The sequence below is a fragment of the Hermetia illucens genome, chromosome 5 (assembly GCF_905115235.1).
Source record: "Hermetia illucens chromosome 5, iHerIll2.2.curated.20191125, whole genome shotgun sequence".
Lineage (NCBI taxonomy): Eukaryota > Metazoa > Arthropoda > Insecta > Diptera > Stratiomyidae > Hermetia > Hermetia illucens.
In genome coordinates this window covers 48,546,692-48,569,429 of record NC_051853.1, presented here as the reverse complement: position 1 = coordinate 48,569,429, position 22,738 = coordinate 48,546,692, and the positions used below count along the sequence as shown (strand labels likewise).

The following is a 22,738-nucleotide window of genomic DNA, read 5'->3' as shown; positions in this document are numbered from 1 at the left end:
CGTATTCTGCAATAGGGAAGCTAACGATGTATGTAATACAAAACTCGATTCTGAAGACCTACTAATGCGGTTTTCCCACTTAAATCAACAGGAGATGATGTTCTAAATGGGATATGACCCAAAGTTAAGGTAATTCCCAAGAATTATACTTAATTTCACTTGTTTTTTCAACAAAGCGGAAATCATACACAATACAAAAATCAGAAAATGGGAATTTCCTATTCATTGGCAGGATGAGGTTTATTAATTAAAAGCAACATGTTCATTTCAATTATAAGAAGCACGTCAAATCTGAGAAGGAATAATTGGTATTTACCTACCGGAGTCACAGCATTCACTGCCTTAAATTAAGCCTCATATGGTAAACTTATCTAGCCATCGATCTCCAGATTGCAGTATGATCCCATCCTTCTCTGCTCATTCTATTCACAGCTATTCGTTTCAGGGACATTTCTTGCCGTGTAGATTTATTAAGGTAGAATTAGACTTGTTTTTAAAAAATACTTTCCAATCGCTTGCGATATCGAAATCAAATTACAAACTCTTTTGACCATAAGATATCGTCTCCAAAACAATAGCAAATGAAGAAATTGCAAGCTCAAGTATCATGCAATCGATACTACTTGCGGCGAATAGCAAACAATGGTTGGTGAGGGTTCCCACCACCCAAAGTGGCGTCCATATGTACATATATAAGTGGACGAAAGTAGTTCATCTTCAAGTCATAACGCACTTTCATTGTCGCCGGTTAATAGCATAAATCGTGTAATATTACTTGGCGCTTCTCCAAATCGTGTCGGTGTCGCTGTCGCAATAAAGTTACACTTCCGTTCCAACTACACACGTTCTCTAAATCTCGAAAAAAATGTCGTCATCAATCATTTCCACCGGCTTATCATTGTTGGTAGCTGTATGCTTGCTGACGGAAATTTGCCAAGGACAATTGGCCTTTCACACTGACCCGCAAACCAATTCCTTCTCCTTGAAAGCGCCGGGATACCAGCAAACATTCACGCGCTACTTTGGAGGTCAACAGGGAGGGCTCCTCCAACAACAAGCCGCGGCCGCCTCGCAGCCACAACCACAGGTGAGTGTTTTTACCGTCATTGGGGAGGATATGAGCTGGAATGTGTTAAAAAGCCATGTCTAATCGGGGATTGGGGGTAGAATCGACGTCAAGCGGTTTTCAACAGAATCAAAAACATATGCTATTGTAAAGAAAATCGATCAATTGAGGGATGAGTAATACTCAGAGAAGATATATAGAGTGCTTTCACCCTCGAGGTGATTCCCATAGTAGGCAGTTTTGCCTATACAACTTTTCAATGGGTTTTCTATTTCGTTTGGATTTGAGGTAAGCAGGACAAATACTTCTCGGAAATTTGTTGATATTGACAGAAACATACTTTCTATGATATTGGAATTTATCCTATAAATAACCTTTACGTGCACTAGAGAGATATCTTGGAGTTGATTAGTTGATTGCAAACATTTGCTTTGGAATAAAAGTTGAGTTGAAATAGGAACCACATCATATTCCGCAGCAACGCAGCATTCTGTGAAGGAATTAAGCCTCCTATTGAATGAGAAAACAACTTTCGCAATGGTTTTTCTTTCTGCACACTACTCAAGAAGAAATCTAGATACATTTAGCGAAAATACGTTGGACTGTACAAATTGAATTTAGTTGAACTCTTGGGCAAATATAAAGTGAATGACAAAGTGACATGTTGCGGAGGTAATTCGTCTGTACGTGAGCACATACGCTGTAGAACTACGATTCAATTTGGTAGTACACATAACACCTTTCGCTTTTTGCTCAATTTTGTTGCGTTTGATACGTGTGCATGAAAAGGGGTCAGCCAAATTGCACTAGAAGTAATTGATACTCAACACAATTAATGAACGACAATATTGCTTTCTTTGTGAAGTAGCTGTGTTGTTTCTATGGTATTGAAGTTCATTTCTAAAAACGTTCTTTCTTCACTATGAAACTATGGTAACTGGTGTGTCTATCGACCCACTATTAAACGGGATCTAACTTTGAATCAATATTATATATGGCGGTCCAGATAAACTTTGGAGTCTGAGATGTCGAAGGGAAGGCGAGCATCTATCTATCTTATAATTTGATACTATAATGAGGGTATTATTCAAAGTATTTACAGCTGTTAGCACTGATCTATATTTTCTAAATTTCGATATCAGTCAGGTCCTAGATCCGGTAGACTCTTAACTAGGGTTTTCTGCATGTGAACTCCACCAGATAATCCTATTGAAGAAAATAGTTATCGTTCCGATGCTTGTAGTTCTTCTAAATAAAAATAAAACTAGGTAGCTTGCTCCTACTACAATATATTGTACAATATATTGTAGTAGGAGCAAGCTACCTAGTTTTATTTTTACTATTCAAGGGTATTATTTGCATTTGAAGTTTATTATATATTATCTCCTTTAATTTTTATCTGGTGAATATGTATGTTCTCTCACACCTGCCTTGTAGATTTAGTGTCGCATTAATACTGATATATAACCTTTCCAAAGTCTCTCGAAGTCAGTGAACACGGTTTACAGTCAAGGGATATATTCATATCAATTTTGTAAGGTTAGCAGTTATTGGACCTCCAGGATGAGAATTGTGCTCAGTCAAAGTTGTCAATTATTCGATTCGTAAAAGGTCCGAATTCCACTTTTCTAGTAATTTTATTTACGGGTCTATGTCTCTGGCTGGTTAAATTATGAACTATTAAACAATTTTCGTAATGACAATCTTTGCTTTTTTAATGTCCGTAAATTTTTGTCAACTGCTTGCCTAAAATCGTTATATTATTTCTTTATTGTGAAGGGTCGATTTGGCTACCATTCGTACGCAGTACTCTTTGAACTAGTTGACATTTTTTCTCATGAAGGCCAATTGCCAGCATTGGTCATTTACACCAGCTATCAATCACAATTCTGTTTTGCAAGTGGCAGATTTTCAGGTCGAATATGTCAAAAGTTACTGTATCTTAGAATCACCGTCAACAAATACTTATGCTATATTTTGATAGTTTTATATTGTCTGAAATTTCTAGAAATGTTGTGCCGTTGCGAATCTTTTCATCCTATAAAAATTAAGCTGAAGGACTGATCTATTCCAGAGACATGATCATCAGACATAGGTTCACTTCCGCCCATGGAGCAAGGTGACTAAAAGAGGGTTACTCAAACTGCTCCCTAATATGTATTATATTTAGAACCAGGGCATGGGAGGGAATTATGTTCAGAACGAAAACCCGTTCTTTCAGGCATAAGCCGACGGAAGCAAAACTAATTTTTGTTTAAAGATTGAATGAATCCTGAGTCTGCATACACTTGGTGACGGACTGGGCCAATCGGAAAAAGCTCACTCTTACTATGTTTGGTCAACAGACCTCTTGTCGAGGGCAAAATGGAAATGGTCCCGATGCTGATTAAAAGTTCTTTTAGTCCTTAAACAAGAAAAGAAAATCTTATTCTCCACTGGTACCAGCAGCAGTTAAGTTTAAGTTAATTCCTTTAAATGACATGAAAACTGATAATAATCAATTTCCTGGGTTACGCCTTCCTTCTTTTGGAGCACATCAGTTTAGGAGTCATTATTGAAAGGGGTTGCTATACATTTCATACATAGTTTACCGACTCCGTAACTCTTTTGTAGTTGCTTTTGAGATTGGCTTTAAAAGTGATTCACTATATCATTTCGTGGCAATTTTGAATACCATGGACTACCCTGCGTCAAACATTTTAATTTTTCGAATCGCAAAGGCATCAAATCCGAACTCCTCTACTTGCAGGGAATCGTTATCCTAAATGTTCCGAGTCCTAAATATGTGATTCATACAATGATCCCGTTGTTCGCTTGCACTCAAACGATACACGTGGTCTTTCTTTCCATTTCATAACAATAATACTATTTCTGAACAAAGCCTGGATCGCAACCTCTTTTAGGCAAAATCAGGGTGGTAAGTTTGGCTATTGGCAACCGTTATGAGGAAGAGGATAAGATGGTTCTGCATTTCGTATGTAGTTGCCTGCTTGTAAAGATCTTAGATGAAGATACCTAAGCAAGGTCTTCCTCAACGAAGAGCCTTCGCATTCTTTGTTTTTGGGGCTTGCCAAAGTTTGTGGATAAAACCATGGGCCCAATGAATGAGCACCGAGTGCCTGGAGATATCATTCTTCTCCGTTCCTCAACTTAACCCAACCTAATAGGCCTAGTGTTGTTAGGTTTGATTGAGCCTGATACGGTGCTATAAACACGAACTGAGAAAAGCGGCAAACTAGCTAACATGACTTTAATTTTACACTTCTTTACTAGGATCAGCCTAGAGAGACACAAGATGTCTATTGAAAAATAATTATATAACAGAAAAAGATTGCAGCCCCATAATCAGTACCAGCTCTAGGAATTTTGCAGGTCGATGTGAGGTGCAAAAAATGTTTCTTCCACAGTTGTCGGATACATTAGCAAAATTAAGCTTAAATCCTACAAATTCCCTTACAGACTGAGAGTGGGTCTAATCGCCTCACTAGAGTCTGTGCATCGAAGATTAGGATCCAGTAGTAGGGCCCTTAGTATTGAACCGATGGATGTTAGTAAGGTTGCGATATTGTATCCTACCAGTTCTATAATTCAACCTGATACACATCCATGCATATTGCGCTCTTATCAAGAACTCTAGACCGTTCATACAAAGGGGAAAGAAGTATAATTTAAAAGAACAATATAAATTTTTGGGTAGTTAATGCGAAAAGGATGAAGCAAATATACAGAACACAATCTGGCTGCAAGGAAATATATCCTTTTTGCTGGGTTGCTTGAATATCAGCCGCAGTTTCACGACTGTCATCAAGAAATATAGCAATATAGAGAAGTGCAGGGCTACACAATACCCTGCTGCGAATAGCCGAGGCTACTATATTGATTTTCTTCTACTGATAGCTTAGGTGTTCCAACAGGAACCATACCACGGTTTTCATATCTCCCTTCCTAGAGGATGAGAAAAAGACCGGTATAGTGGCCTCAGGTTCATTAACGAAGATTTTCGTTTGTCGATACAGATTTGCATTTCTCTATTCTTTTAGGTGGATCCAACCGCAGATTTAACAGTGACTGTTTAACCCTATCACTGTAGACGGAGATACCATGAACCATTCTCCCAGCCTTTTCAACACCAACGATGTTCGTTTACCGTTTAGTGTTGATGACATAGAATGACTGTCCGAACAAATTCGAATGGAGTGACTCCACCAGATTTACTGTAAACCTTCCTCTGCTGTTAATAGAATCGCATTTGGAATCAGAGAGGTTGGATTGTTTCCAAAATTGGAGTTTTCGAAAGCACCCCTGGGTTTAGGGTACTTTTAAAAGCCAAGGACAGCATCGATTTCGTTGCTTCAGTAATTCGTAGGCAACGAAGCTTCGGATTTGTACTAGCCTCTGCGAAATATTTTCAACTTTAGAAAAAGAAACGGTCGAATGTAGTGTTTGATGGCGAATAACCATCCTGTAAATATTCTCTACCTGAAATATTTTAAGATGAGCAGGTAATAACCCTTATTAACGATCGGACCCAGACACATGTGACCAGAATAATGTCGATACATAGCGACAATAAAAAATGGACTACAAATTTTCATTTTCAATTGACTTTGAGGTAGTTTTCCACTCTTATCTCACATTCCCAGCATAGCTCGAATAATTTGAGGTTAGAATTATTTTGTGTTTAGAGTGATGGCTGACTAGGTACCAAGTCTTTGCTGTTTCGATTGACTTTAACGCCGCTTCCCGTCGATCTGGAAGTTCAGGCCAATTTTCTCGAGCGAGTTATATTCTGATAAAACTCATGTGCCCAAGTTTCTGAGAAGAACCCCTTTCCGAAGGTTTTTGCACCACCACCCATAAATCGATCCTCCACTTTGACCTTGGTGCTCATAATCCTAAACAGCAGTTTCGTTTCAAAGTAGGAAAACTGTCAAGATTGAGCGATAAAAATAATATCAATGTGAACTTTAGGCAGCCGAATCCGACCAGCAGGACTCCAAGGAATTCTTGTCATACAGAATTAGCTTTATCCTTACGCTCTCCTTGGCGTTACCGATCTTAGCGATATGTTAGTTTTTAAAACCCCATACAGAGCGGGTGCCAACAGGGCGGGCTCGTATTTTAGGATGTCATACCCACTTAAAATAGGTATTTATCTAGCACATCTTGAAGGGTGTCCTTCATAATCATCTCAGACACCTCGACCTCTTCATTGTTGCACATTCCCGGCGACAATTTTACAATGTTGGAATTATCATCCTGTTTGCAGATGACCCCTGGCTACCTCATTTAACAACTTCTATGAGTGTTGTCTTTTTTTGATGAGGTTATCCGATTTCTGAAATTTTGCAAACCTTACTCATCTTGGAAGCATCATCATCTAACGGTTTTGTTTATGTCTATGTTTTAACTATCGCCACACTATATTTTAGTAAAGAAGTCCACAATGACCACCGAAGTCACCTAGGCATATTTTGTAAATGCAACTAAAGACATCTAGGATATTCAGAATCCTGACACTCAAGACCAACTCTTCCGCCTTGGTTTCCTCGAGCTGTTGCTTCAGGTCATCCACCTACCAATCCCAGTTGTATGAAAATTTATCTGCTGGTACAACCTTAAGCTTAAGGATAGCCGACCCGGTCGCTTTAACCACTTTAATTCTAAGACATTTTTAGTTAAGTCTAGGTACTCCAATAGATAACACTGACTATTGTCACCTTTCAACTCAGTCTGCAGATTTTAATAATGCATAGGCTTCAATCAAAGAAGTATACATGGTCGCTGTACAATTTGAGGGTTATTTTATGGTTCTTCCTGATCAGAGAGTAGTTCAGATAAGTAAAATTCTCTAAAAAAACAATCAAACAAGAATTCTCGGTTATTAGTTAAAATTTGGTCTACAGTAATTCGGTAATTTTATATTTTTTTTTCAAATCCTATGATAAAATGTCGTAGCTCTCCTTGTAGTTTTTTAAAAGGCGGTGGTTGTCTAAAGGAAAAATCCATCGAGCATCGTGAAATACATCTCAGAAAATCACAAGTGTTTGGGTAGCTGTTGCGTTACTGTAAGGGATGACGAAATCTGGAATATCATATTTACCCCTGCATGTTCTTGTGGACTAACAGAATAGTAGACAGCAGGCATTGCGTCTAAAAGAAACTTCCGCAATTCTCTACAGCTCCTACATTAAAAACGAAGATATTTCCGCAACCAGCTCAACTAAAATCCCAGCAAATGATTTTTCTATTTCTCCTCCTGCTCCTCACTTAAAAATCAAATTATTCAATCATTGTTTTTTTAAAGCGAGCGGAGTTAACTTCCAAGTCTCAAGATGCATCTACCTTGCAGCTATTTCCACATTCCGATACAAATTACCTGCATTAGAAGAAGGTCTCTGACAACAATGGTTATGAACCTGATCATGCTCTGTCAAGTCTAGTCAAGACTTACCATTATAATCTATTGGTGCCACATGGCGCCATGTGATGTGTGTCCCGGTACTCCATCCAAGATGTCAGACCACAGTCCAGTCGAAGTTCTTCAGCAGTTTTACTTGTACCTTCTCTCTCTTGTTCAATCTTTAGTAAAGGATACGACATTCAGATAATCTATTTCCCCCTTTATTATTTTTTAACATTTCATTATCAATGAGACTACTTTTAATGACGTAACTGGGATTCGAACTTGAAGCGACGAGGTCAAGATGCAATTCGCCCATCGCATCATGGGTTGGTGCAGACCCTCAGCGCCCTTTCTTTCTGATATATACAAGCATTATTCATCGGAAGCAAATGGCATATTTGCGACGCTACATCCCTTGAGTTATTAAAAATTCTCTCCTTTGACTTTTGTAAAAATCGCGTAGGGTAATTGAAAGAACTACCCATTGTACTCCTTTGCATTAGCTTCATAGTTCAAGACACTACTCTCCCCAATTTTTCAACACGCTTACTTCCATTTTTGATATCAGGAAAATGTGTGATACCAACATGTTCAATGCGTCCTTCCAGTTAGCTCTTTAATATCGGAATTTGAAACAGATTAGCAGTCGCCTACAATAGTTGTTCAATGTCAATGCAAAGGATAAAAATCTAACTTTAGCATCACACAATGCTGTCTCACATAATCCGCTTGTAGCACAATACCTTCGATTCAATATTACTCTAAGCTGTCAATTCCATTCCTGAAGAAGTTTCTATGAAGGTCTGGAAATAGTCGGTAAGCCATCGCACACATTACATCAACATTTTTGTTCAGCCAGCGTAGTTTTCAGTTTTGTGAACAAAAGAAAATCCAGAGCAGTCGAATCAGATGAATGACGGGAAATTTGAAATCTGCTTATTTCCTTCATTTCTGAGAGATTCAACTTGTCGTTTCCTTTCTTGAAAAATTGAATGCCAGAAGTTTGAAAGCATTTCCTGCACCGCTGATGTGGTGCCGTTTGCTTCTTTTCGTTTGTGAATAATTTTGCTAACGTTTTCTGAAGCCACAATGGATTTTGTATCCCTAGTGCGTATTAATCTTTCCGACCTTCTCTGCTGTCTAATAAAATTCGTTGATGCAAAATTTCATGGCCTCCTAAGTAGCGTAGGAATCATTCTACGTATCTAAAGACAACCACATACTATGCAGGATTCATACCAGAGGAACTTTGGTGACACATGTACATATGTTGCTCCTCCCACTGTGCCAACCAGGCCGACCATCAGACCACTCTTTAATGTCGTCTTAACTAACTAAGTGGAAATATCATTCAATTACAAGACCGCACTTGATTGCCTCGTTAAGGAATATTCCAGAGTTCTGCAATAGTTTCTCGTCAACCCATGCGTTATTGGCTGATCCATCCGCCCACCTATGTTTTCATAGCATTAATCGAGAATTCTATTCATTACATGATGACCTTCTCCGGATTCTGGCTGCAACCTCCTAAGTGCAATTAATTTAGCACTCACTAATCAACTCTCCTCATCGTTGCTTAACTCATTCCCGCATCACCCTTCAATGTTCTCTTCGGCAGCTTTCTAATGGCTTTGCTGAATCCTTTTCAATTCTGATTCCTTCCCAGCTCATTTGAGGAATATGACTGAGTTGACTTTCAATTGAGAATTCTATAGAGTGAAAGTTAGCTCGTGTTTGCTAGGCTTTTTTTTGGTGAATAAATGTTTTACTTACCATTATTGTCAGAAGGCTATTATCCCATCTGTTGAATATATCATTCTGCAATTGTGTTGCCCAACAGCTGGAACAATTCCCCATAGTCTGGTTTAGATGTACATACATATAACAGAAGAAATTTCCTTTAGCTTTACAAGGTTTTGCACTCTTATTTTGAAAAGAGATGAATGAATAGAATAAATAAACAACTGGAAATAAGAATGAAATATCAACACTTTGCTTAAGCTCATTTCAGGCTTCTTTTGCTTTCTTGCTCCTCATATTTATTCATACCGAGAACTGCCTAACTCTTCTTGAGTAAATACCGTATGAACATACATTATCCAATAGACTCAGAATTCAATATGGGAAGTTGATAAGTAATTTATTCAACCCTTACCAATGTTGAAATGACATGAATCACTTGGGAGGATGACCATTTTAGTATCCTCAATAAAGAATCCATAAACTTGGTTTCGTGACTTACGTTAGAGATCCTGGGAAATAGTTCGCTTTTAAAAATATCTGAGCTCTCTTCGCTGATAGGTTAATGTTTACTTCCTCCTCATTTTATTGAAAGTGTACTTCAATTTCATTAACATCGTATTCAATGTTAAATGATAAGCTTAAAGCAGCTACACAAGCACAAAGACGAACTCACGCTTCCATTACGATCGGGATTTGAACCTAAGTGACGAGATCGAGAGACTGATATTCAACCAGCTTCACTGCCACGCTATCGTGTTTCACCATGAAAAATAATTAACAAAAGGGATCAGCTGCTGGGCGATTCTGTCTGTCCTGCAAAGACTTTAAAAAGCTAGAAATCTGCAAAAAGGACACCTTTTTGGTTACTTTTTTTTACATAGTCCACCTGAGCATAAGTGGTACATCGATGTTCTTGGTGCCCTCCAGCCTCGTTTTTGTTTGAACGAGTCTTAGGTAATGAAACATTACATAATCCGATTCCCTCGGGTATAGAGGTGTAGTCAGAACAGCAGAAAGATTCATTCCATCAAATTCAGACACTTCACCAAAACCAGTTCTGTCTGAGCAGGTGGGGTACTCATTTCTTCGCATATACCAAGTGTCCATTTAAAACCAACTTGCCATCAAACATGACTTTCGGCTACTACTTCGATTTTGGTTATTGATAGTATTGCTACTGCTGTAGTTTGTGATGAGGATTGTATTCATGTTTTCCTCTGACAGGTCCAGTTTGACTATTCATAATCATGATTTGATGGCACTTCACACTGGCGAAATTTCCAAAAACAGCCATGACGCCACCTCTGGTACGTGGAATGTACCCAAAAACATTCCCAGCTATGAGTAATAACTTCTCAACACGATCATCGGTGCAAGAGACAATGATTCAAGGGTCTTTGCGAACCGACAGAAGAGGAGTAGACCAACCGAAAATGTTGACAACCGAGTGGAAAAAAATTGTTTTTTTTTCCTATTCTAGACTACTGCGGAAGATTATGATACCATTGTTTTCCCACTGTCAGTAATCAGAGAAGAAATTTGGATATAGTGATAACTGTACGAGATATTGCCCTCTGTCTAGATTAAATCCTTAACAAGACATTCATATTGACAATTACGATAACACCGAATATGTTCGTGGAAAAAGGTTGCCCTCACCTCAAAGCTGTAAAATCACATCCCTGTAAAATCATTACCTTACCTTTCAAAGAGGCAATCCAAAACTGGCTTTACTCAAAAATTTGTAGTAACGAAGCCCGGGCACGGACTTATTTCGAGGACTCGGAACAGAGAAAGTATAAAAAAACTGGATTATTGTGCAGCTTCAAATGGACCGGCGTGTTTTATATCTCTGGACTGATGTTTTCTTGTTACGGTACTGCCAACAACGATTATCTATAAGGCAGATTGTTTAACTTCCAGATAGCTCGGTCGGTTGTGAACGCGGCTAAAGTAATACACGATCCAGCCAACAGAAACCTTCAATGGAGGAACGTAATGCCCACTCCCAACTCCATCCTGCGAAGCATTATCAACTACTCCCAGTAGTGAAAACTGTGTTACGTCTCAGGATCAAAACCCTATAAAACAACAACGTTACATTAGTGTTTGTCTTTGGCCCTCTTTTATGGACCATTATGTATGACTGTATACTGAAGTTATGGATAGATTATGTCGGAGCTATTGTACCATATATTTACCCTCACGAATATTGGCTAGAAAAGATCCGAACAGAAAACGGAAATGGTAAACATAACAAAGAGACGATAATTTAAAGGAATCTATACCAACTTAAGCAAACATACCACTTTATTACAGTTATTACTAAAAACCCCTGGATAGTTCAGATGGTTGAATGCAAGCCTAAAAATGTCGTTTCCCTGAGCTCCATTCCTGCCCGTCATGGATGTTTATATTCATCTTCGTTTTGTCCTGCTGCTCCAGGTTTATTACTATTACCGCGCTGTGTTATTGAAAACCAAATAAAAGAAAAATAATCAGAGCAAAAAGGGATTGTATGTATGCACTCTACTCCACAAAGAAGTGAATGGAAGACATACTTCAGTAACACTTGTCCAAAACTTGGGGTTCAAATTTCACATGAAAAATATTGAACATAAAGCAGCTACCACTAGCTTAACACTAGCAAGAATGCCATCAAACAAATCTAGCACGAAGAAGTGCTTAGTTTTGATCACGAGTCGTTATGCGCGTCAGCAGAGTAGGCACCGTCACTTAGTATCATAAATAATCATGAGAAATCTCAATAGGATAAGGCAGCAACACTGTCGCAGGATTTTTTTTTTTTGAAAAAGGGACTTCAGTTCTAGCATCCTGCCCCTTTATACTATAGGTATACCAATCGTCCTGTAGAAAATAATGAAAGGACTATGACCAAGATTCAAACCCGAGGTATGAGGTCGAAGTCGCAAAGTTGACGCCCCGACCACTTCTACTATCACCAAAGGGAAAACAAGAAGCAGGCAAAGAATTGATTGTGCAGGAATAGGGTCATCTGAACATAATTGAGTCGACTACGTAGAGTCACGGCAAAGCGAATTAAGAATCCTTAGCAATCACGATAGGTTCCCAACACGAAGCTTCGGGGAATTAATGTTATGACAATACTTTCCTTTGGTTCCTTCTCCATCTCATGCCATGAAGGACTTTGAAGGGGATCCTTTTTATTAGCCAATTTAACTAGCTAGAGATGGCTTATTTAGCCAAAGTTCCCTTAATTCAACTCCAATTGATAGAGTTAAAAGTTCTCTTGATGACTAGCGTCACCATATTACCTGGAGAAAACTTTCTCATCCTGGACATAATCCACAGCACTGAAGAGGAACTTTAGAAATAGAAGAGTTAACTCTTGGTGAAGAAAGCTTCAAACCGTGAATTTTTTCAGTTTGATTTCAAAAAAACCTTCTTTCATGTGAATTTAGTATCAGCTTCACTGTTCAAACATGGTGTCAGATGGTTACATGACCGAAAATATATATCAACGTATTCTCTTTGATTGTACCGATGGCCTTACCAATATTTTGGGCATGCAATATGGACAGGTAAAATAAAAACCAATATGTGCGGAATTTGTGAAATCATATCAATGCTAGGCAGTCATAGTTCTTGTATTTTGGCCATACAATTTTCACCGTAGTTTTTCACAACCAACGACATAGTGAGCCAAATTGGTTTTAGAATCCCAAATCTCAGCAAATTGAAGTGCCTTGGACATTGTAACACCGAAGGGAGACCCTTGGAAACTGGAAAGGTTCTCTCTGCTAAAGAATAGACCTTTTATAGTAGGAGTAAGCTCGCAGCAAAAACAAGGACGAATGTAAATTGGAATACATGCTATTTATATAAAAAGTCAACAATAGCTAATTTGCTTTCAAATGCGACTTATTCAGAGAACTCAAAAGTGCTCCTGGACTGGATAGTACCCGTAAGAGTGAAAAATGGTATTAAAGCGTTGACTATACCAGTTAATTTTGCATCATATTGGACAAATAGCAGAAATCGAATACTCTTTCTTTCGAATGTGATGCCATCGGGTTTAAAATTGATGGCGTCTTACCACCTTTTCATTTTGCTAAATACATCTAGCAAACAAGAAGCAAAAACAGGGCAAATTTAACTAGTCGGTGGTTGTGTCGAGCCAGAGGAAACCTTTGACAGTCATGCTTATCCTCCCGTATAACAGCACAGGGAGAACATTGGCGCAGAAGATCCTCCACTTGATGCTAGTATTGACGTATCTGTATTTTCAACGAAGACGATCTATCCCTGTTAATGCTTTGAGTAAAATCAAGTTCATTGCTATCAACAGCAGAAACAACGTTCTAAAATAGACAAATGGATCAATTCCTGCAATGGCCTACCCAATAAGGCAGATTGAAAAAGTGCAATGATCAGTCGACTGGTTTTGTTGGTGTGTATCTTTAATCCTACTCTACTCGCCTCCTTCCATGGATCGATGTAGGAGCGAGCAAATTTCATCAATGGATTCGAGATGTTTGAAAAAAGTTGACACGATTCATTAAAGCCTTTGACGTCTACCAAGGTAGCGTCTCCGATAACAACAAGAGTTCATATTGGCGACAGATTGCAACCTAGGCGTACTCTGTTTTGGATTTCAAATTCTTCGGAAATTTTTCCTCGACGCAGCCCCTCCTATAGAGAGCTTTACAGATACACCCCCTGTTTACACCGTCTAAAGTCTTCCCAAAGTCTGCAAACTAGTCAGTTACTCTTAAAAAAGGATATAACAGCAACACTTTTTCCTTTCATTTACTCCAGGTTATCTCACCGGTAAGGGGACTATATGGAAACCTATTTATAAAATATAAAGTTATTAATATAGTAGAAATCAAATAGTTTTTCTTCCCATCGCGAGTCGCCGGAATACCACTGCATTATCGCCTATCACATTATTAGTCAACTGAAGATAGTTAATGGGGGGTATATGGTCATGGACGAGGGTCTGCCAAAGATTCCGGCATAAAGCCCCAATATACACTAGAAGTGGTATCCTGGAGAGCTTGCAAATGCTTTACCAACACCTAATGTCCTCAACTCTGAATAGAATATATAAATTCATCCTGACTAAAGGAGTGAATTGTACGGTGTAATTTTCGAGTTGGTTGAACGTCAGTCATTTGATCGGATTGTCCTGAGATGCATTCACGATTAAGTCATTGATGTTTTTCTTTGTATTTGTGTTTGTTCTGCTGCAGTAGATTTACCTCTTGCACAGGATCAAGAGTGATGATAATGAAACTGCAGAGAAGTCTGAATGAAAAATAGGAAGAAATAATAAGAGGAAAGAATGGGAGGATGGAAAAAGGAAGACGTTTAAATCTCTGCAAAGAAGCAAACATTTCATTTCAATCATCATCACTTCCGAAAAGAACCTGGAATTATACAGGAGACATTCCAGCGCAGACTATCGAAGTTAGCGACAAGTCTAAGCTGCAATTACACTATTTGCACTTATTAGGACGGGTTTCTGCTGCCTGCAGTTACTTCACACTACTTCGCAATAAAAAAGTCAGATATCCGTGATCCTACCGCCTAAAACTAGTGCAATCACGGGACACTCTAAAGTATGAACTTGATGCCTCTGTACCTATTAGTAACTCTGGGAGAAAATATGAAGGGTGAGTTGTGTACCTCCTAATAGATATTTGCTGGTCATACCTTCAGGAGATTGCGAAATTTCCTTGGGTCCATGCATCTACTGCGGAAGAATAGTTACCGATACTCACTTCATCTGTCATTTGTTTAAAGAGAGAGGCCAAGTACTTTTTGTGGCGGCTATTGGGTTGCTATGTAAATGAGCAGTACAAACTTTTGGAAAACAGACAGTGCATTACACTTAAGAAGTATGTAGGCTCGTTCTAATCGATTGCGCCATTCTTCTCGCTCATAGGCCTGGCCTGGATTGCTTAGTCATTTTAGTCGGCCTTTTGTTCGTTTATCATCGATTGTGATGTTCAGACCAATGTAAGCAAGTACGTTTTCTTCATCGCGAACTGCATATCCATACCATCAAAAGCGCCTATTTCAGAATTTTTTGGTAATCGCTGCAGTCCAATATTGATCACAGATGTCGTCATTTTGGATGTTATCATGTCATGTTATGCAATTGGTCACACCCAAGATCCTTGACTCCATTACCGCGAGGTATCGTTCATTGTCTTGGATAGTCGGCGAGATGAATTCCTATTAGTTTTGTATACTTTGTTGCATTTCATTTTTAGTAGTAAGTAAGTTAATGGAAAGTGGAGTCATCCTCTTCAAAATGTCATGATATGGCCAGCAGAGTTAGAAAGGGTCCGAATTAAACCTATGAAGTCTTAGATCGGTTGATGAAAAAATAAGCAGACGAATGCTCTTCAATCCAATTTTTGATACTTTCTTCTAAAATTTACGAAACCCTAAAACCTACCATCAAAACCCCTCACCACTATTGCAGCTAAACTTATAACGATGTGACGAAGCTAAGAAGTCCAAGTCCATTAAGTCTAATTTCACAAACATGTCACGTTTCTTGCCATGATAACGAAGATATTCATGACATCGGTCCATCATTTCACACAGAATAGTCGAAATGTGCGTTAGAGTGTATTAGCCATACGCTAAGCCCAACCATATCCACTTCTATTCAATTACACTCTGCTATACTCTCTCATACATGCATTCGGGATATAAACTATGTATAGTATGATATCTGTCCAAGTATCGATTTATCTGTTTTTAACCAACCAAATAGAATTCTTAACATGACTTGTATTCGTAAATGATTCCCTTAAGTGATATTGATGGGCTCTGTCGGGTGATTATTAACAGTTGGAAAATAAATGGGTGGGATGTCATTAAACTAAAAGGAAATGGATCCTGTGAAATTATCCCTTCTTCGGTGACTGGCTGATGCTATTGATTCAAAACTTTGCAGTGTTCCTCAGCGCCGTGGGAATTATTTGATTAACGATGCCATCTCGTTGTAATGAACTCCAACCGTGGTTTACGGTTTTAGGTCCATATACACAGGAAGATTTGATGTTCTTCCCGAAATTGCTGTCACAAAACCTCATTCCAATAATCAACTTTAGCTTCAGATTATGCCATAACTCCATTTTCATCTTGATTTATATTCATGTTAAATTTAAACATTTATGCGTACAATATGTGAGCAGATTAGACATCTTTCTTCGGGACCTGGTGCCAGGGACCTGTTGATTGATGTTTGCCATCTCGCCGCGAATCGTCATGAATATTTTCGTTTACAGGATATCATATGGAAATCCTTTTTCCAATATTAGATTCATAAATATAATTGTGCAAATTGTCTTGGGGTGGGGGTGGTTGATTCGTGTGGTCAATCAATTTTAGCTCTCACTAATCAACCCGATAAAATTGATTCATTTCTCTGATAAATACTTCGAACAATGAACCAATGCTTACCAAGGACAAACTGGAATTTTCCTATTTGTTTCCCGCTTAACTCATTAATTTCGATTTACCAAGTTCTCCAGGCTCGAATTGCTCCTTACTTTTCAATTTCACTGCCGGCATGGCAACATATTCAATTCCCATTTTATTCCAATTCAATGGATACATATCCAACTTGATAAATTTCGTCTCTAATTCACTGTTACGTTTCCATTTTGCAGGTCGCGCTTCCTCAACACTACGCACAACAGCCAGCCCAGCAGGTCTACCCAGGGGCATACTCTCAACAACAACTCCAGCCACAAGCTAGTCAACAGCAACCACAGTTCATTTCAGCTCAGGATTACGCTGCATTCTTGCAACAGAATCAACAACAACAAGCGCAACCCCTACAGTACAACGCCAACCCTCAATACGAGCAACAACCACAAGCCAGCACTCAGAATGCTGCTGTGAGCGCTGCTCCGCAACAACAGGATCCAAGCCTATTGGGGGTCGCCTTCTCACCCTCCAACCAGGTGTCTCACGTGAAATTCGCAAGCGGTGGATTGTCCTATAACTTCTAAGAAAAAAATTCCAGTGACCGGTGGTATACTATGTATTTATTCAAAATTTTGTAAATAAACAGATTTTTTTCAATTCAAAATAATTTGATTTATTTTGATTTTGGACGTTTTCGTGAAGGATGTGGTCAGTTTTGTTTACCATTGGAGAGGCTATCGGTGATGTTTATTATCATTCCAGAGAACATCACTAACGTTTTCTAGGTTTCGGAATTGGTTTATTTTTGTTACACTCCAATGATTTTGGGGTAAGAAATTCCAGGAAATTTCCATCTTATGATAATAGGGATGAAAATTAATAAGCCAACATCTAGCAGTAGAGAATATAAGGAGAATTTTCTCGAGAAAATTGAAAGAATCTCAGTTGGCGCTACTCACTTTGAGTGGTGGTCGGAGAGAAATTTGGAGAATTTTCATTCAGGAATATTCTCCCGAGGGGCATCAAGTCAATTTCTAATAAAAAGTAAATAGACCCATATTCAAATTTGATATTGAACAATACATACTGAGCTGTCAGTAGAGTCAGCTTTAAGAATAAACTCCATGATTGAAGATGCCCAATGAACAACTGACCTGTTGAAATTCAGGACATACATTCGAACTGGCGAATACACGTAAGTATCCCTTCAAGTGCTTCCCTGAATAAAAACAATTGTCATAAAAGTTTCTCTGGCAAAGAAACTCAACGAATATAAAAAGAATAGCAGCGAACAGAATTTGTTTCATTGCATCTTGATAGCAATTTAAGTATTCTAATGAATGTAGATGTTCCTCCCTTCCTTCATTCATTAGAATTTACAAAAGTAAAGTCACGGAAAATAGCTTACTATATTTTGGTTCCAAATTCAGCCTCACAAGGTGCTTCTCTGCTAAGTCGCATATACACTTTTCTTCATCTTACAGTTTTAGATAACGTGCCTTTATCCTTTGAAGCCAGTGCTTCTTTAACTCATTTCCAACTACCTTGTTAGTCCAAAACTTGTTATTCTTATCTTTGATTCCTCAGAAACCTGATATCCCCTGAAGGATCTGAAAAGGTTCTTGGAAATGTTGAATTTCTACGGTCGCTCCTTGCCCAAGGCCGCCCACCATTAGACGATCTTTAACGCTTACTTATCTGAGCCGCATCCTTCAACGACTACCGAAACCTCCAAAGACTGGCTTGGTGGTGTCAAGCAACTGCTGGTAGAAACTACACTTCTGGCATTGCCTCAAGAAAATGACCCTTCGCAGAACCCGTCAATGCTTCAGACATTGCGTTAAGTGCTGCTCTTCAGCAAAAGGTGGAACAAATCTGGGAGCCATTGAGCATCTCCTACAAGCAACTGAACCCCCGGGATTGCAATACCTGGAATCATTAGCTAACAGCCGCATATCTCGCTATAAAATATTTCTGGTATTCTGAAGGCAGGTCGTTCACATCGCTGGAAATAAAAACTCGACGCTTTTTCATATGTTTCACAGGTTATGATTGCCACCCCCGTGGATTTTTCGGCAACCGCGGAACAGCCCAGTTCTCCAGAGCCACAGGACCGACTCGAAATACACATTCAGTATTTTCTTAAATTCTGTTCAACGTCTAGTATAATGCTACATCTTAAATATGGGACAAGGCCATCTATTCTGGCCGATATTCGCAGAGAAGTATTTCACTTTGTTCAAGATCTAGCACACCAAGACAAGCCACCGCAAAATATTTCTGGCCGTCCATGAACAAGGATATTAATTCTTGAGACAGGGAGTGCTTTGCCAGAATTGCCAAGTTACAAAGCACGTGAAGATAGACATAGGCGTATTCCCGTGGTCCCTCACAATCCATCATCAATCCACCAACATAATTGGCTTTTCCCGAGATTCGCGCAGTAGGTATTGCTTAACTGTCATGGATGAGTTCCCGGGGTGGCCTAAGGAGACACCTTTGAAAGACATTTTGAGCCGGTCCAACACCATTTGAGCCTGAAAATCCGGGACACCTTTCAAGAGAGCGTCTCTGGCCGGGCTAAAGCCTTGCTTCCCGGAAAAAGACGCAACCAGGAAGAAGGGCGAATGACGCGGCTATTTTGACTTACGGCAACTAAACTAAGCGAGTCATGCCTCTGGTTCCCCCCTGAAACCCTTTGTAATGCTAGAGATAGATTAGTTTTAAAATAAATGTCCACAAATATAAAGCTAAATTTCTCTAAATTATATGTGAATTTTATATCGCCACAGTTAGTGATTTTTATATCACATACTTATAGACCGGAAAGGCAATATCTATGGTAGAAAAAGAAGACGTTGCAGATCCTGCCTCAGGTAAAGCTATGGCGGAGACCATGATGCCAGCTAGCTTTTAGGGAGATCGAATTGCTGAGCGTCGGGGCAGAACCCAAATGTCTGGATACGATAGAGCAGGGCTAGACCGAACACCGGTTATTGCGCTGTTGATGATGAGATCGATTAAGTGATCTAAGATTATAAATCTTCTCCTAAGCTCTTCTAGATCCAAAGATTTTCTAATATTTACACTACCACCTTTCAAAGTATAAAGTTGACAGAAAGTCTGTAATGGAGGAAAAAAATTTTGGATTCAAAGTCAAACGCGTGAGACCCAACCTATCCCAGCACAAATAACATGACGACGAATGTCACAAAGGCATGGTGTTGACTACTCCTGCCCATCTCAAACGGGATCTCCAAGCACGGTCTCCACCACCATCTAGGTTTGAGCCTCATAACAGAAGAAGTTTACGGTTTCCTCATACAATGGGAATTTTACAGGCAAAATGAGAAATTTCTGACCACTGCGCAATTGATACTGGGCTAACACCATCGGTAACACCCCTTACATACCATCTCACTGTAGGGTATAGGTTATGCATTGTTGGGCATTGAAGTCTACCAGAGCGAAGCGCTTTTTATATCAATGATTCATTGATAAATTCAATGCTCGAGAATAATTTCACCAGTAAACAGATTATATATCGCTGCGATAAAACCTCAGTGTAGAGCATTATGTGTCAATCACATGTACGCGCCATCGTTGTTAGTTCCCAACAACTCTCTCTCTGAAGGTTGCACTCTTCCTTAACTGGAAAAGGCGAACTCTAAAGTGCGGTTCGGAGTCGAAAACGCAAACATGAAAGTGTTTTGTTCCATGAAACGAGCTATTGGAGGAGATGAAAACCGATGATCTGACGGGACTGACGATTCCCCTGTGCAAACATAAATCTACAACACTCGAAGTGCACTTCAGCTAATCTGCTGGTCATCCTGCGATAGATCGAGGTGAATTAATACAGCAGCCTTGGAAGGAAAGAGACCAAACCATTAAGGTAAATATTACAATTTATTGCACTCTCCAAGGGGCACTGATTGGAATAGAGTTCCAACGAGCTAACCTTGGTCGAAGATAGAAGCAGGAAACGTGTACATCTCTTCCGTTTACATGGCTCACGATCAATCAGTTACCCCAGAAGGAATACAATAATAGACGATCACATCACAGCAAAGATGGGCAACTTGTTGACATGTGGCCCTGCCAATGCACGTCAGCCCAGTTCGTCTGTCGTCAAAAGTCGGGACTTTGAAAAACGAATTCAAAGTCTCATTGCCACATTGTCATTGCTGCAAATACTAGCAACCATACAAGAACTGCCCGAAGAGTTACAGGTCGGACATCAAAACTACCAGCAAGCGGCCCTGACTGGACTACTTCCAGAACATTGAAAGCATCAGCGAGTCCGCGAGACTCAGTAACATTTCCGCCAGGAGAAATAGATGCTCATCCTTTCTTAAAAAATCGAAATGCTTCTGGTCGGAATTTTCTGGTGAGACCTTGGAACTGCACACACTTCCTCGCTAGCTTGAGGACTATAACTGTGATCTTGCTTAGGGACTATGCATCTAATTACTAAGGATAAAATCAGCTAGGCTATAAACAACTTGTCCACATATAAATCGCCTGGTCCAAATGGCACAATGTCAGTCATGCTCCAGAAACAGCCAGAAACCATTATACCGAGGCTTATAGAAATTTCCTGGAGCTGCATTTCTTTCGGATACGTACCGCAGACCGGAAGAAGCGCGTCCATATTTGTCATATCGAAAACGGACGGGCGCCGCCATGAGACCGCGGAGCACTTTCGATGACGAATCAGCCTAAGTTTTTTTAAAAAGTGTAGAGCGCGTCGTGAACATCCACTTATGGGGGTTAAGGGAAATAACGTTCTTCTTTAAATCTCACCACACCTCTCTCAAAGCCAAATATACAAAAGCCGCTCTTCACAAAGTAATTAGCATGGTTGAGGAGTCGCTACAGTACGAACAATATAACCTAACTGCCTGCATGGATATTGAAGGGCGTTTAACAATACTAGTACCAGGAGCTCTAGAACCTTTAATCAGAATAAGATTGGAGGGGTATCTTTCATATTGGATATAGAATAATTGCTAAGAACCAGGGGAGTCCAATTTGATCCACTTGGACAGAACTGATAGATGCAGAGGTGCTGCAGTCTAAAATGATATATGAAATTCTATGCATGTTTGGCTGGAGCGGGATGAAGGTGGCATATGCCGATAATTTGATGATATTGATATCAGGGATCTTTCCTTCGGTTATGAGTGAAACTATGTAGGAGGCATTGGAGAAGGTGTGCCTGTGGGTTGCAAGATACGGAGTCGGCAAAAATACAACCAAAACGGAGTTGATGCCATTTACCACCAAAACAATAGCACCCAAATTCCACCTCTCGCAGCTAAATGAGTAAATATTGGTTCTTTCCTCCAATGTAAAGCAACCGGGTGTGATCCTGAATCCGAATTTGAAGTGAAGACAGAACCTTCTATACTTGCAAGACAGCCTTTGTAAGGAAATGGGTTCTCTGGCTGTGGATGGTTCCCTGGTTGTACACAGCCCTGGATGTGCCCATCCCAACGTACAGTTTTATTGTACGGTGTCAAATGCTGAGCAAAAAGTACTATAGAATCAAGCTTAATAGGATTAAAAGAACCACGTGTGCTACTTGGGCTCTATAGTCCTGCCTTCAATGTACTATTAAACCGTCTCTTTCTGGAATTCCCCATTAAATACGCAGTATCTTGTATTACTATCAGGCTACATGGGGCATCGCCAACGGATTACAGCACACGAAAACAGAGGTCTGCGAAGAACTGTGGTTGCAGGCTTTCCAACCAGAGGAGAGTGGAAAACCGGTCACGTGTTGCAAAGTTATTACACACCATTCTCACTGGCGGATCAAAAATGATCAGTGGAGTCAGTGTAGGCGTTTTCTCTGATAGACACAGTGTAGCCGAGTCGTACGATCTTCCAGAATTCGCAAGTTTAGACGGAGCTCTGTTCTTGGCAGTTCCTCGGTGGGCCTCTGTGTCCCACTGTCAACTGTGAAGGGGGCAATCTACTGGCATTACTTAACAGCTGTTAACTTGAAATGATTTGGCCGGAAATGGCGGCCGACGCGGGGAAATGCTTTCATGATTACGGCGGTTTACATGTGGCACTAA

General features: G+C 39.6%; 1 protein-coding gene across 1 annotated transcript; it reads left to right on the top strand.

The window, feature by feature from the left end:
• The first annotated feature begins 708 nt into the window (after positions 1 to 708).
• Positions 709 to 17,319, top strand: LOC119657220 (glutenin, low molecular weight subunit). Its single transcript, XM_038064032.1, has 2 exons — positions 709 to 1,087; positions 16,892 to 17,319. The coding sequence occupies exons 1-2, from the start codon at positions 866 to 868 to the stop codon at positions 17,234 to 17,236; spliced, it is 567 nt and encodes a 188-aa protein (XP_037919960.1). The 5' UTR covers positions 709 to 865; the 3' UTR covers positions 17,237 to 17,319.
• The last annotated feature ends 5,419 nt before the right edge of the window (positions 17,320 to 22,738 follow it).